Source organism: Heptranchias perlo, chromosome 10 (genome assembly GCF_035084215.1).
Source record: "Heptranchias perlo isolate sHepPer1 chromosome 10, sHepPer1.hap1, whole genome shotgun sequence".
Lineage (NCBI taxonomy): Eukaryota > Metazoa > Chordata > Chondrichthyes > Hexanchiformes > Hexanchidae > Heptranchias > Heptranchias perlo.
In genome coordinates, this window is record NC_090334.1 from 5,828,905 (window position 1) to 5,845,937 (window position 17,033).

Genomic DNA, 17,033 nt, shown 5'->3' on the forward strand with positions numbered 1-17,033 from the left:
ATATCTCTGCTCATCCCTAGTTCCTAGCTTCTCGCCATTTAGAAAATACTCTGATCGATCTTTCTTAGGTCCAAAGTGGATGACCTCGCACTTTCCCACATTGAACTCCATTTGCCACAGTTTTGCCCACTCACTTAATCTATCAATGTCCCTTTGCAACTTTCTGCTCCCATCTACACTATTTACTGTGCCACCGAACTTAGTGTCATCAGCAAACTTAGATACACATCTCTCTATTCCTTCATCCAAGTCATCTAGCAAGTTTGTCCTCTTGATTTATTTTTTGTTTTCCTCGTATTTCTGTATTTTATCCTCTTCCTCTGCTGTGAAGACCAATTTACAGTAGCTATTTAGTAAGTCTGCTATTTCCTGATTTCCAATTACAATATCACCTGTGTCTGTCATTAAAGGGCCCACATTACTCTTTGCCATCCTCTTTTTCTTTATATATTGGTAAAAATCTTTAATGTTGCCCTGGTGAAGTTGTGGTGCTGATGCTGGTTTGGGTAGCAAAGACTGCAAGTAACACAAAGGCTCTGTATCTGTCCGAGGCCATACCATCTCTGCACATGCTCCATGCTGTTACTGCCCAGCACACTCACCCCTCATCTTGATAAACAAACAAATAAAGAACCGATGGTGCAGTCAGTCAATTGCATTGTGCTTTTTTCTTGATGACCTGGGTTTGAACCCAGACTAGACTGATGAGAGGAAAGTCTCCTCTGTCTGCTGTCTATGTCACACATGAAATGAGCTTGGATAATTTCAACCCAACTCCACATCACAAAACCCTCCCTCCTTTTTGGCACCCTCACAGAGAGACCACAGAATGGACTGCAGCGGGAAATGGAAAAGTAGATAAGAGGCACTCTTCTGAGGTTGGGTATACATTGTTGTGGCAAAATAGACAGAGCTTTACTCTGTATCTAACCCGTGCTGTACCTGCCCTGGGAGTGTTTGATGGGACAGTGTAGAGGGAGCTTTACTCTGTATCTAACCCGTGCTGTGCCTGCCCTGGGAGTGTTTGATGGGACAGTGTAGAGGGAGCTTTACTCTGTATCTAACCCGTACTGTACCTGCCCTGGGAGTGTTTGATGGGACAGTGTGGAGGGAGCTTTACTCTGTATCTAACCCGTGCTGTGCCTGCCCTGGGAGTGTTTGATGGGACAGTGTAGAGGGAGCTTTACTCTGTATCTAACCCTGTACCTGCCCTGGGAGTGTTTGATGGGACAGTGTAGAGGGAGCTTTACTCTGTATCTAACCCGTACTGTACCTGCCCCGGGAGTGTTTGGTGGGGCAGTGTAGAGGGAGCTTTACTCTGTATCTAACCCGTGCTGTACCTGCCCTGGGAGTGTTTGATGGGACAGTGTAGAGGGAGCTTTACTCTGTATCTAACCCGTGCTGTACCTGCCCTGGGAGTGTTATTTTTCAGGTTTTTTTGTGGGCCCCCCCCCCCCCCCGACAAACCCTGGCCCCGTTACCCTCCCTCCCGATACCGGCCCCGAGACCCATTAACTGCCAGGCACCAGCTCGCCGGCCAGGCTGTCGGGCGGGAGACTGCAGCATTTAATTTACATGAGACCCTGTCATGGCCATCGGCAGGGCCTCCACGTTAATATTGGGGCCTAACTGGGAAAGAGTTCTGTTTCCCCGAAGTAACGACCTTCATTATGATGAGCACAAAGATTACGCAAACTAATCATCAGAAATATATTGTCCTTTCAACTTAAACACGTACTCACCAGGTTGAACCGGACACCCCGACCATGTAGGTCACACAGTCCAAGAGGTGCATCTGCTGCAGCCCTGACAGAGCGCCATAAAGAGATGTCATTGCTCGTATTCCACCTCCCGAGCCAAGGATTGCTATAACAGGTACCTGTAATTCACAAACACAATGAACCAGAGCGCAATAAAGGGATGTCATTGCTCGTATTCCACCTCCCGAGCCAAGGATTGCAATAACAGGTATCTGTAATTCACAAACACAATGAACCAGAGCGCAATAAAGGGATGTCATTGCTCGTATTCCACCTCCCGAGCCAAGGATTGCTATAACAGAATCATAGAATTCTACAGCACAGAAGGAGGCCATTCGGCCCATTTTGCCTATACGGACCCTTTGAAAGAGCTATCTAATTAGTCCCACTCCCATGCTCTGTACCTGTACAGGTATCTGTAAATCACTCGACACAACGAACCAAAGCATTGTTCATCCACACATGTAAAAGCTGGACATTCAACAAGAAACTGGGGCAACTGTATTTCCCTTATTCTAATGAGAGGAACCGAGTCAGATGTAAGCATTGGATGGCTCCCATATAGAGACACAGAGTGCAAAAGCAAGGAAGTTATGGTAAAGCTTTATAAATCACTGGTTAGACCACAGCTGGAGTATTGTGTCCAATTCTGGGCACACTATAGGAAGGGTGTCAAGGCCTTAGAGAGGGTGCAAAAGAGATTTACTAGAATGGAACCAGGGACGAGGGACTTCGGTTATGTGGAGAGACGGGAGAAGCTGAGGTTGTTCTTCTTAGAACAGAGAAGGTTAAGGGGAAAGTTAATAGAGGTGTTCAAAATTAGGAGGGGTTTTGATAGAGTAGATGGGGAGAAACTGTTTTCACTTGCAGGAGGGCCGGTAACTAAAGGACACAGATTTAAGATAATTGGCAAAAAATCCAGGGGAGAGATAAGACATTTTATTACGCAGCAAGTTGTTATGATCTGGAATGCGCTGCCTAAAAGCATGGTAGAAGCAAATTCAATAGTAACTTTCAAAAGGGAACTGGATAAATACTTAAAGAGGAAAAATTGGCAGAGCTATGGGGAAAGAGCAAGGGTGAGACTAATTGGATACCTCGTTCAGAGACAATACAGGCACGATGGGCCGAATGGCCTCCTTCTGTGCTATATGATTTCATGTAAAGAATCTTACAACACCAGGTTATAGTCCAACAATTTTATTTGAAAATCACAAGCTTTCGGAGATTACCTCCTTCGTCAGGTGACTGAGTCACCTGACGAAGGAGGTAATCTCCGAAAGCTTGTGATTTTCAAATAAAATTGTTGGACTATAACCTGGTGTTGTAAGATTCTTTACATTTGTCAACCCCAGTCCATCACCGGCATCTCCACATCATATGATTTCATGACTGCAAATGTAATTCCAATCTTCAAAAAAGGAGCTAGAACTAATCCAGCGAACTATAAACCAGTTAGCTTAACGTCAGTGATAGGAAAGATACTAAAAAATAATCAGCATGAATTTCTAAAATGATGGTCATGTTTAGCCAACCTTAATGAATTCTTTGAAGTAATAGAAAGTGTAGACAAGGGCAATGCAGTGGATGTGACATATTTGGGCTTTGATAAGGTCTTCGATAAGGTCCCACCTTATGGTAAGACTCAAGATCAAGGTCAGGGTGTTTGGAGTCAGGGGCCATGTAGCAGAATGGGTTGAAAGTGGGTTACAAAACAGAAAACAGAGGGTAGGAGTTAAGGGAAGTTTCTCGGACTGGTAGAAAGTGGGATGTGATGTCCCACAGGGATTCGTGCTGGGACCACTGTTGTTCACCATATATATATACATATAAATGATTTGGAATCAGAAATTGGAGGTAAGGTGTCGAAATTTGCAGATGATTCCAAGTGGAGGGGGGTTGTAGCTAATAATGTGGAGGGCTGCACCAAAATACAGGAAGACATAAACAAGCTTGCAGCGTGAGTGGATAAATGGCAAATGAAATTCAATATAGGAAAGTGTGAGGTGTTTCATTTTGTTAAGGGCAATAGGAGGCCACTTATTCCTTGGAAGGTAAGAAACTAAATGGGGTAGAGGAGCAAAGAGGTCTGGGAATACAGATACTGCTCCTGCAATTCAATCCTGTCTCTCTAATAAAGCAACACTAATCTCTCCCCTGTAGCAGTAAGTGTCCCATGTGCTAAGACGGTCATGGCCAAGTCCTCAGTGGGCATAGACCAGAACACAGAACAGCCTCTAATTTGGCAATCTCATCTCTTTAGGATGACGGGTGTGAGAAAATGGAAGATGTAGCTCTAAAGCGACAGGGATACACTTCTGAGGTTTGGGTTGAGTAGAGGACGCTACGGCTGTTTGGGAGTTGGGCTTGAATTGGTAAGCAACTTCCTATTCCGAAACCTCCCTCCTCATTTTATAGTGATTATTGATAACTCGGGGCTCCACACTTGCAATCGGACAAAATGCTGGCGTTTCTACAGCTGCAGTGTGAGACAGACATACGTAATGTATCTGTAACAGCTTCCCACTGTTTGACATCCTAAATAAGAATAATTATTGGGGCAAAGTGTTTTATATAACTTCAAAAGTAAAATTACAGTTGGCATGTAGAGCTGCAGCCCACTGTGCGGTGCTAAATGTTAGGGTAGTCAGTACTTAAACTGCACAAAATAGGGCTTTCCCCCCCTCCCTCCCTCCTCCTTCTCAAAATGAAGGTTGTGTATTCAGCTCATTGCATCCTTTGCTTTGGTTCATACATGAATGTCCTTAGGGGTCTTCTTTAGTTGGAGTGCCTTCTTCAGCGCCCTTGCAACAAATTTCTTTCTCTTCACAAGGAACTCCTTTTCCGGGTCAGCGAGGTCAAAACTCAGGCGCACGTCAAGGTCTTCAACGCTGTGCAACAAGGACATTCACAGTCAAACCCAACCTAATATTACACTGCAACAAAAGCAAAACACTGTGGGTGCTAGAAGTCTGAAATAAAAACAGGAAATGCTGGAAAACACTCAGCAGGTCAGGCAACATCTGTGGAGAGAGAAACAGGGTTAACGTTTCAGATCGGTGAGCTTTCATCAGAGTTCTGACGAAAGGTCGTCGATCTGAAAACGTTAATTCAGTTTCTCTCTCCACAGATGCTACCTAACCTGTTGAGTAGCTCCAGCATTTTCTGTTTTTATTACTGTTATACTGCTATTGATTTCTCTTCATATTGTAGTAATAGTAATCTTTAGCTTTTGCCTGTTAAGTGAGGAAGTATAAGTCAATTTAGATGCAGAGACCACTGAACTGTTGAATTAAGACTGACCTTAAAGCAAAGATCAGTTTAGACAATAAACCTAATTAAAAGATATTCCAGTGCATACACATCAAAGAGCTTTAGTTAGTTGATAAACAAGTTCTGCAGAAGGGAACATCTTCGACTACATACAGGCAGAGAAGCTCCCTTTGTTCATTCATTAGAAGGAAGGCCTTGAAGATAAGCAGCTACCTGAGAAAGATCATAGATAGGAACTGGAGTAGGCCATTCAGCCCCTCGAGCCTGTTCCACCATTCAATTAGATCAGGGCTGATCTGGAAAGTTAGAGAGTGTAGTTAAGTTGGGGAGTTGTACCAGTCTACGGAAAAAGAACTCATAAAAACTAAAGTTATTGATAAGGGACCAGCTTATTAAAATTATGGAGTTGTGTGAGGTAATGCAGTAACGTCAGGATTGCCACATAGAAAGGGGTGAAAAAAAGGTGTAAAAAGTGTGTGGGAACAGATACTTTAGAATTCAATTAAGGTCTGATCAACCTGAAAACCGATCTTGGAACTGTAACTGTAGAATCATACAGCACAGAAGGAGGCCATTTGGCCCATCGTGCCTGTGCCGGCTCTTTAAAACAGCAATCCAATTAGACCCACTCCCCTGTTCTTTTCCCATAGCCCTGCAATTTTCTCCCCTTCAACTATTTATTCAATTCCCTTTTTAAAGTTACTATGGAATCTGCTTCCACCACCCTTTCAGACAGTGCATTCCAGATCATTACAACTCCTGGGGCAAAAAGAATTCTCATCTTGCCTTTGGTTTTTGCCAATTACCTTAAATCTGTGTCCTCTGGTTACTGACCCTTCTGCCAGTGGAAACAGTTTCTTTCGAAACCCTCCATGATTTTGAACGCCTCTATTAAATCTCCCCTTAACCTTCTCTGTTCTAAGGAGAACAATCCCAGCTTCTCCACATAACTGAAGTACCTCATCCCTGGTACCATTCTAGTAAATCTCCTCTGCACCCTCTCCAAGGCCTTGCCATCCTTCCTAAAGTGTGGTGCCCAGAATTGGACACAATACTCTAACAATAAATTAATTAGCTAAATAAATTAGCTAAATAAAGCAAAATTTTAAGTTACTTGTTTTGAGAGGACAAGAACATTTTCCCCAAGGTGTTGTGGAGCTATAGATAAGTGGAAGATCGAGTCAGTTTGGGTGCGTTCACATTCAATCCCTTTCCTGTTAACTTTGAGGGTGTTGTACTCTATCTACCGGGTTACGTTCATTGCGAAACAGAGAAATATCTCTTTAGAATCCCAATCACTTTCCTTGGAACATGTACGATTTGAATTGGGCTATATTTCCCGTCCACTTACTATGAATGGGCGATCAATCGTTATAACTAGTGCCTCAATCCCCCAAAAGTTGTGAAAGGAAAGCATGGGGAGCATAGCTGATTCTGCAGAATCCCACAACCTCAAACCAAGAGAGTGGTGTCTCTAGCAATCGAGCTGATGCTGCAAAATATGGGACTGGGTGGTGTATTTGTAAATTAATGCTTTGAGTTTATTCATGGATTACATTAGTGTTTAGCATTGTGAAAATAAATCTAGCTGCCAATACTGTGCGTGTAGGTTACAGTACTCAGGCGGGTGCTATTTACTCACGAAGCGTTTTGGAAATGCTTTCTTTAAAAAAATAATAAAATATACTAAGTCCAAATTTCTGGCAGACTTTTACGAATGGACAGAGCAAGTTAAGATGAGATCTGATGAAGCTATCCAAAATTTGAGTTTTTTTCTTTTGTGTGTTTGAATTCTCCGGCTAAAATTCACAAGGTTTTGTCGTAAGTGCTGCTGTTAAGTGCACATTTAATTACTGTATGCTTAATAAATCTGTGAACAAATTAAAGCCCTTGGGATGAAAGCGACAGTAGTAGCGTGAATGCAAAATTGGCTAAGAGACAGAAAGCAGAGAGTAGTGGTGAATGGTTGTTTTTTTAGACAGGAGGGAAGTATACAGTGGTGTTCCCTGGGGATCGGTATTAGGATCACTGCTCTTTTTGATACATTTTAATGACCTGGACTTGGGCATAAAAGGCATAATTTCAAAGTCTGCAGATGACACAAAACTCAGATATGTAGTAAACAATGAGGAGGATATTAACAGGTTTCAGGAGGACTTAAGACAGAATGGTGAAATGGACAGACACATGGCGGATGAAATCTAATGCAAGAAAGTATAAAGTGATGCATATTGGAAGGAAGAATGAGGAGAGGCAATATAAACTGAACGGTACAATTTTAAAGGGGGTGCAGGAACAGAGAGACCTGGGGGTGTATGTACACAAATCTTTGAAGGTAGCAGGACAAGTTGATACAGTTGTTAAAAAGGCATACGGGATCCTTGGATTTATAAATAGAGGCACTGAATACAAAAGCAAGGAAGTTATACTAAACCTTTATAAAACACTGGTTAGGCCTCAGCTGGAGTATTGTGTCTAATTCTGGGCACCACACTTTGGGAAGGATGTTAAGGGTTTAGTGAGGGTGCAGAGAAGATTTACTAGAATGGTACCAGGCATGAGGGACTTTAGTTATGTGGAGAGACTGGAGAAGCTGGGGTTGTTCTTAGAGCAGAGAAGGTTATGAGGAGATTTAATAGAGGTGCTCAAAATCATGGAGGGTTTTGATAGAGTAAATGAGGAGAAACTGTTTCCAGTGGCAGAAGGGTTGGTAACCAGAGGACACAGATTTACGGTAACTGGCAAAAGAACCAGAGGAGACATTTTTTACGCAGCCAGTGTTGTGATCTGCAATGCACTGCCTGAAAGGGTGGTGGAAGCAAATTCAATAGTTACGTTCAAAGGGAATTGGATAAATATTTGAAAAGGAAAAATTTGAGGAGCTATGGGGAAAGAGCAGGGGAATGGCACTAATTGGATGGCTCTTTCAAAGAGCTGGAACAGGCACAATGGGCCGAATGGCCTCCTTCTGTGCTGTATGATTCTATGTTTCTAACATCTGACATTTAATGTTGCGAACCCTATTATCTTCAGGAGTAAATTATAAGTAAGAACACCTCTCCTCTAACATAGCCATAAAACTAATTTAATCACAACCAATTTTGATTCAATCAGTTTGTGTTAGTTTTCTTAGAATATTACAATAACCTTGCTACTCTTGAAACATTGAATTAACCACTCAATAAAAGATGTGTTCTGACATGACAATGTATTAATGATCATTGATTTATTTATATGTGACACTGTACGTATAACGCTGTACATCTGTATAATTCAAAAAACACAAAATGGCTACTATTCACACACAAAATGGCTGCTTTGTCTTTTTAATCAGTAAAACATTGCTGTATCCTACTGGACATTAGGTGAAGAAGAACTTGTGTAACTTGATTGATCGTCCCATATTCTTTGCTTGTGTTTTTAAAGAATAAACAGGACATACAATCGAGATTTATTGGATATACCCATACTTTCTAAATGGTGAAAAGCTCGAAACAGTGGAGGTCCAAAGAGACTTAGGGGTCCGTGTACATAGATCATTAAGGTGTCATGGACAGGTACAGAAAATAATCAAAAAGGCTAATGGAATGCTGGCCTTTATATCTAGAGGACTAGAATACAAGGGGGTAGAAGTTAAGCTACATCTATACAAAGCCCTGGTTAGACAACACCTGAAGTTCTGGGCACTGCACCTTAGGAAGGATTTATTGGCCTTGGAGGGAGTGCTGCGTAGATTTACTAGAATGATACCTGGACTCTCAGGGTTAAATTACGAGGAGAGATTGCTCGGGTTGTATTCCCTGGAATTTAGAAGATGATACGGGAACTGATAGGGTAGATAAGGAGGAACTATTTTTACTGTTTGGGGAGTCTAGGACTAGGGGACATGGCCTAAAAATTAGAGCCAGGACTTTCAGGAGTGAAGTTAGGTAACACTTCTACACACAAAGGGTATATGGAGTTAGAGCACAGATCAGCCAGGATCTCAATGAATGGCAGAACAGGCTCGAGGGACTAAATGGCCTACTCCTGTTCCTTTGTTCCTATATTAAGGCCTCACCAAAAAAATAAGCAGGAGCATATTGTACAGATCAGGAAGGCTCCAGGTTCGATTTCCAGGTAGTACTGAGACAGTGTTGGGGGATTTTACTAGCGTAGGGAGGGAAAATGTTAGATAGGGTTCTTGCTGCTGATCACTAAGTAATAGGCTCAGCTGGGCAGTGCCGGCTGAGATCAGCTAACTTAGCACAGACCAGAGATCAAGTCTTGGAACTTGTAGTCGATATGGCAGATAAGTTAAAAGTTCCTGGACATTGTTGGTAGATCCGAATAAGCAGTTGTCAAGACTTCCCTTCAACATAATTAAGTATAAGAAGTGACGATCAAATAATCTTTGGAACACTACGGGAGTTAAATTGGGCCACATAGTGCCCGTTTTTATGGTGCAATTTGGCCACCCAAGGTCCCAAAATGGTGTCCAAGATGCACACCCTCACTTCCGATGGGAAACACACCATCTTGGTTCAAGAGACAGCGTTCGCGAGATTATCACATGCTGCCAACATGCAGAGAAGGGAGATCATCAGCTGGGTCAGTGTGCAACGCTGAATGCAGGAGGCCATTGACATTTTGGAAGACCCCAGTGAATCAGATGCCCTGTGCTGAACTCGCTCAGCAGAACATGACAGTAAATGGCATGATGGCCCCCTTGCCAGTGGTATTTAAAGGGATCATGCAGGACTTACAGGTAAATTGCTGGTTTATTACTTTTGGCTACTGCTCGAATTCTAGCTGATTTTTGCTGAGTTCTAGGATTGTTGAAAGTTTAATTTGTCTGGACAGAGTGGGGTCTGGCTGCTCTTGCGTTCCTGTGCCTGTAGTCTCATTCACAATTTGTCTGCTTCCAGACATGGGCGGCTTCCTAGGGCTGTCTCTAGAAGTAGAGCATGACTAGAAGCATGAAGGAAAACCCCACAGAGCAGGACAAGCTGCCAGAAGAGCGAGGAGAAGGAGTAGAGCCCTCAGCAGGAGGCCATATCTGCAGAACGTCTTCAGGGATCACTTCTCCTACCTCAATTTCAGTGAGCAGCAATGTACGGCAGGCTTCCCCAGGATGCAAGGTGCCACTGACTGCACAAACATTGCCTTGCATGCTCCCCATGAGAACCCTTCAATATTTATCAATCAAAAGGGATTCCACTCAACGTGCAACTGGTTTGCGACCACAGGCAGAGCATCATGCAAGTATGTGCCAGCTACTCCTTCATTCTGCGTCAGTCCTCTGGGCCACCTATATTAAAACTAAACCTCCAAGTTAAAGGCTGGCTATTGGACAAGGTTATCCCCTCGTGACATGGCTTATGAATCCTGTTGGGAACATGCGCACAGCTGGAGTACAAAGAGAGCCGTGCTGCCACAAGGAACATCATCAAGCACACAATTGGCTTCATCAAACAACACTTCCACTGCCTGGACTGCTCAGGAGGAGCCCTGCAGTACACTACTGAGCAGGTATCTAGATTTGTGGTCTTCTGCTGTGTGCTCCACAACCTCATCACGATGAGGGACCAACCCTTAACATCATCTGCGAACCGACAAATTGAAGAGGAGCAAGAAGAGGAGGATCAGGATTCTATGAGATCAGCTGATTGAGGAGCGCTTCCATTAAACTCAACTCCACATCCCCATTCACCAGCAATCCCACACTCCTTATCTTTCTTCTTACAATAACCATTGCATCGTCCTCTTTCTCTCAACACTTAATCTCCCTCACTTGACTGAAAACATAAAAACCAACACCAAATGCAAATGCAAATCCATCAAATCATTGATGGCATTCGGCACACAAAATGAGACTATTCACCCTTGTGCATTCCCTTGATGCCTGTCTTTCGTGTTCCTTTCCCTATCCTGGTCCTACAAGGTGCTTCCTCAGTGGCTGGAGCTTGGGAGGTTGAAGGCTGTTGACCTTCAATTGAGGAGATTGCAGATGGCCTTGGAGGACGACCTTGAGCAGCTTTGGGCACACAGGGCCCAGCTGCAGAGTGCACCATCTCAGGACTGGGCTGCAGCAGTCTGGGCCGGAAGGCTGACAGGCAACAGCAAGGGCACTGTCGGAGTGGCAGGGGTGGGAGCAGGAATGCTGTCATCCTGAGAGAGGACAGCAGGTTCCTGTTCCATGGAGTCACTGCCACTCTCCCGGGGCAGCGCCTCAGCAATCCTGGTGATCTGTTGGAGAACCGATTGCTGGACTGCTATGACGCCCTGGAAGCTCCTTTCAACAGTGGTACCCAGAGCCACAATGGCAGCACTCTGAGCTATTATAGCAGCATTTTGTGCTGTGATGGAAGTTGTGATATCGGTCATCAGACACTGTATCATGGTGGGTTCCACAGGTGTGCTGATGGAAGTGACCACCCGTTCCATGTGGGTAAGGATGGACTCAAAGCTCTGTGGAAATCCCTGTGCCAAGTTGGAGCTAGACTCCTCCACGCTCCTTGACATTGTGCAGAGGCTTCCCACCAAGCATTTCCTGGTGTACATCCCTCAGCCTTCTTCTGTAGTCTGGCCCATCAAAGTCCTCATCTGACTCCTCTGCAGCAGAACTACTAAGTGACCTTGCTCTCCGGTGAGCTAGCACCTGTGGCATCCTTTTCCCCGTTCTGGTTCCTGCGCACTTGTGCCCGGTGACTCACCAAGTGCAGATCCCACCTCTAACCTAGCCTCTAAAGTCCGCGCAGTGTCAGTATCTGAGCTGGTAACGGCAAGAATAGGATCAAGTGACGGTGCCGCTTCATCATTGCTCTCTTCAACTTCCTCCACTGGCTAAAGACCTTCAATATCCTGGCGAGCTAGAATTAAAAAGAGACAAGAGTTAGGTTGTGGTGTGGGGAGAACAGAGGGGAAGAAGTGTATGCTGGCAGCATCTGCAGCTTGTCATGGCAGAGTGTGTGGGGTGAGGGAGATGTGAGAAGGAGGATTAGGTATGCAGAAACCCTGCTCAACGATTCCCCCAGCGTTGCCAGTGGTCTTGGCTCTACCCATTCCCATTATGGACAGCACCGTCTCAATGGGGAAACAAGTACGTAGACACACTGCTCCTCCACCGGTGGCAGTCTGCTTTCTCGTATTATGCGCCAGCTTCTCCTGAAAGAAAGAGGGACGTGTGTTAGTGAGAGTCTTGCGATATGTCTGGGTGATGTGGTTGTCATGATTGAATAGCTGCCAGCGTGTATGTGTGTGAGATGTGAGTGTGAAGTTTGCAATAGTGCCGAGTGTGTAAGGGTGAGGTTATGGATATAAAATGAACTGTGCTTTACTGATTGTTACAGATTGTAAGTAGGTGGGGTTGCTGTGAATTCAGCAACTGATGTGGTGCAGCTGTTATGAGAAGCTATTTGAATATTAATCTTACCTTGACAACTCTTGTCAGATCATTGAACTTCTTCCTGCACTGTAGGAGCCATGGTCCTGGCATTCATCTCGTCGGTTACCTCCTCCCACCGCATCCATATCAGTGGCCTAGCTTCCTGCCCCCCGGCAGATACAAAATATCCCTCCTCTTCTTCACCTTCTGCACCAAGGCCTCCAGGACATTGGTGCACTCCCTCTGTTACCTTCTGCCATTCTACCACACGGAAAGAATTTCCAGTTGACTGGCAACCACAATGCATCTCCCCTTTAAGAGGTGCTGGCTGTCTTTAAGTAGAGTTCTAGACTCCATATCGGGCCCCCTACTCATGCGTGCAGCCAATGTAGCAGCAGGCAGCACGGATTTTACTTGCTTCCTGCATTGCAATCAACAGGCGTGGGTTAACGGCAGACCGCAATCCCAGCACCCGTTCTCCCCATGCTATCTAATTTAACCCCCAATATGTTCAGATTTTTACGGTTATTGGAACGGTCAATCATGAATTTGATGGGGTTTTAACTCATTGTTTATTGCTCCTTAGACGATCAAACAAGTGAGAAAGATGTCTGAACTTGCTCCTCTCCGTGGTAAAGGTGGTGAGCAGCCGAGCCAAACAAGTCAGAAGTTCCCAGGTTCAATAGCTGATGATCAGTTACACACATGAAAGTTTTCTTCCCTTTGCAAAAGCTATTGTATGATGGTAATTTTTGATAAATTACAATAACTATTACAATTTACATATTGTAATGATGCTGTGCATTTCCAGCATTTTCTGGTCTGTGCTGGGATTGCTGATCTAGTCTTGACACTCCTGCGCTGGGGGTGGAAATTAGCCAGGCTCCCCCCACAGCAGAGCAACATATGAATGCAACAATGAATAAGCAACGGAAATTCACCCTTTTTTTTGTTTGTTCTAATTTTGTCCTCTTCTCTCTAGACTTATGGTGGGGCTGACTGCCCTCCGGGACCTTACCCAAACGGCCATTCTTCAGGTGAGCCTGAAGTTTTGACATGTACTGAGCCCCTGAGGCCAAGTTTAACACTCCAACTGCTGCCCTGGCTGAAACCAGTACACGTGGGACCATGTGGTCTTTATGCGGCTTGGTAATTCACTGGCCCGTGCCTTTAAGCAAAGGCTATTGGCGGGAACTTATTACTTATATATTTTCTCCAACTTTTATAAAAAATTATCGAGAAATCCAGGTGACAGGCCGGGGCCCACAGTGCATTAAAGAGCAGGAAAGTTGGTGAGAACGATCAGGAATTCTGATTAGGCAATTTCCAAGCTTGGCTTTTGAAAGCATACAGATTGTTGAAGGAAGAAAAGAAAAGAGGGAGATAAGGAGTTCAACAGTTTGGAGGACCTAGGAAAGAAGGAGCTAGAGCATGAATCAGTGTGATGAGTCCTTATTTTAACACAGTAAGCATGCAGGGAGGAAGGGGATCAAGCAGGCACAAGGGGGCAAATTTCAGAGGAGACAAGAAAAGTTGCAATTGTAAGAGAGGGGCTGGACGCTGGAGGGCTGATTTTAACTTATGGCAGTGGGGGAAAATCGACAGTAGTGGATCTCCAATGGGAAGGTAAATCGGGTGTATGTGGGGCAGCAGATCCATGACCACTCATTTTCTGCCGCCGCTGAAAGTTAAAATCAGCCCTTACAGAGGTAAAGACAGCGATCACCCATCAGGTGACATCTTTTTCTCGTACCCCGTACAGGAGTGTGAGAGAATGGCCTCCCCAGATACAGCAGCAGTATTCAAGAGTTGGACAGACTAGGGCTTAATATATAAAGAGTTAAGGGAACATAAATCAGAGACCAATCAAAATGAACTCACCATTTCTTAGCCTTCAGCTTCAGGTCGACACTCTGTTCCTAAGAGAGATTATGAGGAGGTAAAGTTACTCGTGCTATTTAAGAAGAATGTCAAACCGGCTGTGGCAGCTAGCCAAGTGGCATGAGTATATTCCTCCCTTCTCTCACTTATCCTCCTTTTCTCCTCTCTTTCTGTCCCTCTTCACAACTGGCCTGGTGATGGATTTGAGAGTTCTTTCTCCTTTAGGTTTCTTTTACGTCGAGTGTACGTGAGATGAGTACTTGAGACTGAGGGTAATAAGCACCGTCCCAGCTATTACTCAGCTACGCCCCAGGGAAGTGCTAGGTGTGGCCAACCAGGAAGAATTGGCCTAGTCTCTTCCCAGTGAATACGATTACTGCCCAAAGAGAAGTACTCCCCCCGCCACCCGCAGCGAGCAGTGAAAAGAGAGGGTTGGGAAGACAGCAACAAAGGATACAAGGGTCAGTACTGACTGATATTCCATGGAGCTGTGGGATGAGGTATTATCTCTAAAGGGTAAGAGGAGAGAGATAAATAATGGAGATGTGAGGCTGGATAGATATCCTGGAGCTGTTTGATTTGCTTTAAGTATAAGTATTTCTGTAGAAGTTTCCCTTGCAAGATTTAGTAAGTCGGACAGGGACCATAACGTGTAGATTGTGCGTGGTCTGTGGAAGGGGCCGGCTTCTTAAGCCAAGTCACCATTGCTCCTTCCTTGCTTCCTTAAGCATCACACCATTCTTCCAAAGGGCCTGCAATAACTATTCACTTTCTTTCCTCTCCCCATGCGGTGGCCATGTATTTTATTTCTTTTGTTCCCCACACCACATACCGCAATGTTGGGCACACAACATATGCAAAACTTGAAGCATCTGCTGGAGAATGCAGGGGGCAACAGGGGAGGCTGACTCCAGTTTTCTGCTCTTTCCTTTGGGGAGCTGCTTGTTCTCGCCTCCCTGGGAGCTCACTGTGTTGGGAAATCAGGAGAAGGTTCTTGTATCAGTGTACTAAAGGGCCTCACTGCAGGCCTGTACTTGTGAGATTGTTGCTGATCTGTTCATTGTAACCGGTCAATTACAAACTGTAACAGCAGTCAACAAATAGTCAAGATGTGCTCAATTGGCTCACCTCACCCTCATACAAAACGGATTTGGGAACAGTGGTCCAGTTTATTTTGATTCGGAAGGCACGGCATTCAGCTTTCCATGAAGTCAAAGCCATTTTGCCAAAGATTAGATGGCCCTTCATCCACTTGACTTCCAACACATAAACTTCATACCTCCTTCCTTGCCCCGTCGAGTCAAAGCTTACACTCACCCTTCCCCTCACTCAGGAACATTCTGCACCCTGGACAACCAACATTGGATCCCGTCTCCTACAACATTTACGAACATTTGAAAACAAACATTGCTGCAACAGATGCTAGCCGTCCACTACTACTGAAGTGAACTGTTGAAATTGCACAGCGGAGCACTGCATCTTAACTTCATCTGATTATTTTAAATAAAGGAGGCAAGGTAAATTTTAGCCCAAAGTGAACTGAATTATACAATGGCTGAAAGTCCAACTCACACTGGATTTTCAGTAGCCGTGCTATTATGGGGCTGTCGATCTCAATACTTGGCAGTTATGAGCAGGCTGCCCACTGATACTCATAATAACTGACTGGGAACGTCCCTCTGATAGTCAACCCATGTGTAAGAGCTGACCAATGGCTTTAAACCCTGCTCACCTGGCCAAGGGGTAATGTGACCGCCACATTCTTCCCAAGAGGAAGCTGATACAGGGGCTCGGAGCCTGAACCCACTATGGAGGTGTCCTTCGTCATTTCAACATGCATATCATCCTATGACAAATGGACAGGTGTTGTTAAAAGGAGTTCTCACACGTTGAAGCTACAAATGCACTGTTTATCTGCTTCATCACTGCTATACATAAGAACATAAGAAATAGGAGGAGTCGGCCACACGGCCCCTCGAGCCTGCTCCGCCATTCAATAAGATCATGGCTGATCTTCAACCTCAACTCCACTTTCCCGCCCGATCCCCATATCCCTTCATTCCCCTACAGTCCAAAATCTATCCATCTCAGCATTGAATATATTCAATGACTCAGCATCCACAGCCTTTTGGGGTAGAAAATTCCAAAGATTCACAACCCCCTGCGTGAAGAAATTCCTCATCTCAGTCTTGAATAGCCGACCCCTTATCCTGCAATTATGCCCCTTAGTTCTAGACTCTCTAGCCAAGGGAAACATTCTCTCAGCCTACGCAAAACATTCTGTTCTAGCGTCCAAAAAGATATCCCCCCCCCGCAACTTTCCTCAAAGTATTGACCCTTAGCTGATGTAAGGTTCTACGGACAATCAGTCCAGTACCTCATCCAAATGATCATTCATGTGTTAGCCCAGTAAGTGAAGGTCAGCAGGCTGAGATGGAGGAGTGTGGGAGGGGGTGGGGACAGGAGGGTGTAACATATCTGAATCTGATCTTGTCCTCGGCTGACATTCATAAATGTGTCCTTTCCATTTTCAATTGGAGCTCACTAGGCTTCTGTGTTGGTGCCACAAGCTGTATCAGAGGTATTAGGTCCAAATCACATGGCAGCTCAGCCATGAAATGTTAATGTATGCAAGTGGGCAGACCTGGGGTACACAGGAATTCATTGTCGCAGATAGCTGACCCTTTGAGAATCTGCTTGGAAGAAATATTGTTAATGTTTCAATATTAACACCATGAATAGTTATTTTGGCA

At 44.6% G+C, this 17,033-nt stretch overlaps 1 protein-coding gene across 2 annotated transcripts in view; it reads right to left on the reverse strand.

Moving 5' to 3' along the window:
* LOC137326252 (cytosolic phospholipase A2 zeta-like) overlaps positions 1 to 17,033 on the reverse strand; it is a 101,777-nt gene that overhangs the window by 27,144 nt on the left and 57,600 nt on the right. The window contains exons 9-12 of one of the 2 annotated variants that reach the window (XM_067991171.1): positions 16,013 to 16,126; positions 14,281 to 14,318; positions 4,516 to 4,651; positions 1,743 to 1,879 (exon numbers count right to left, since the gene is read on the reverse strand). In XM_067991171.1, the coding sequence (XP_067847272.1) occupies positions 1,743 to 1,879; positions 4,516 to 4,651; positions 14,281 to 14,318; positions 16,013 to 16,126 (425 nt within the window). The remainder of the gene's footprint in view (positions 1 to 1,742; positions 1,880 to 4,515; positions 4,652 to 14,280; positions 14,319 to 16,012; positions 16,127 to 17,033) is intronic. The other variant, XM_067991172.1, reaches the window with a different exon arrangement.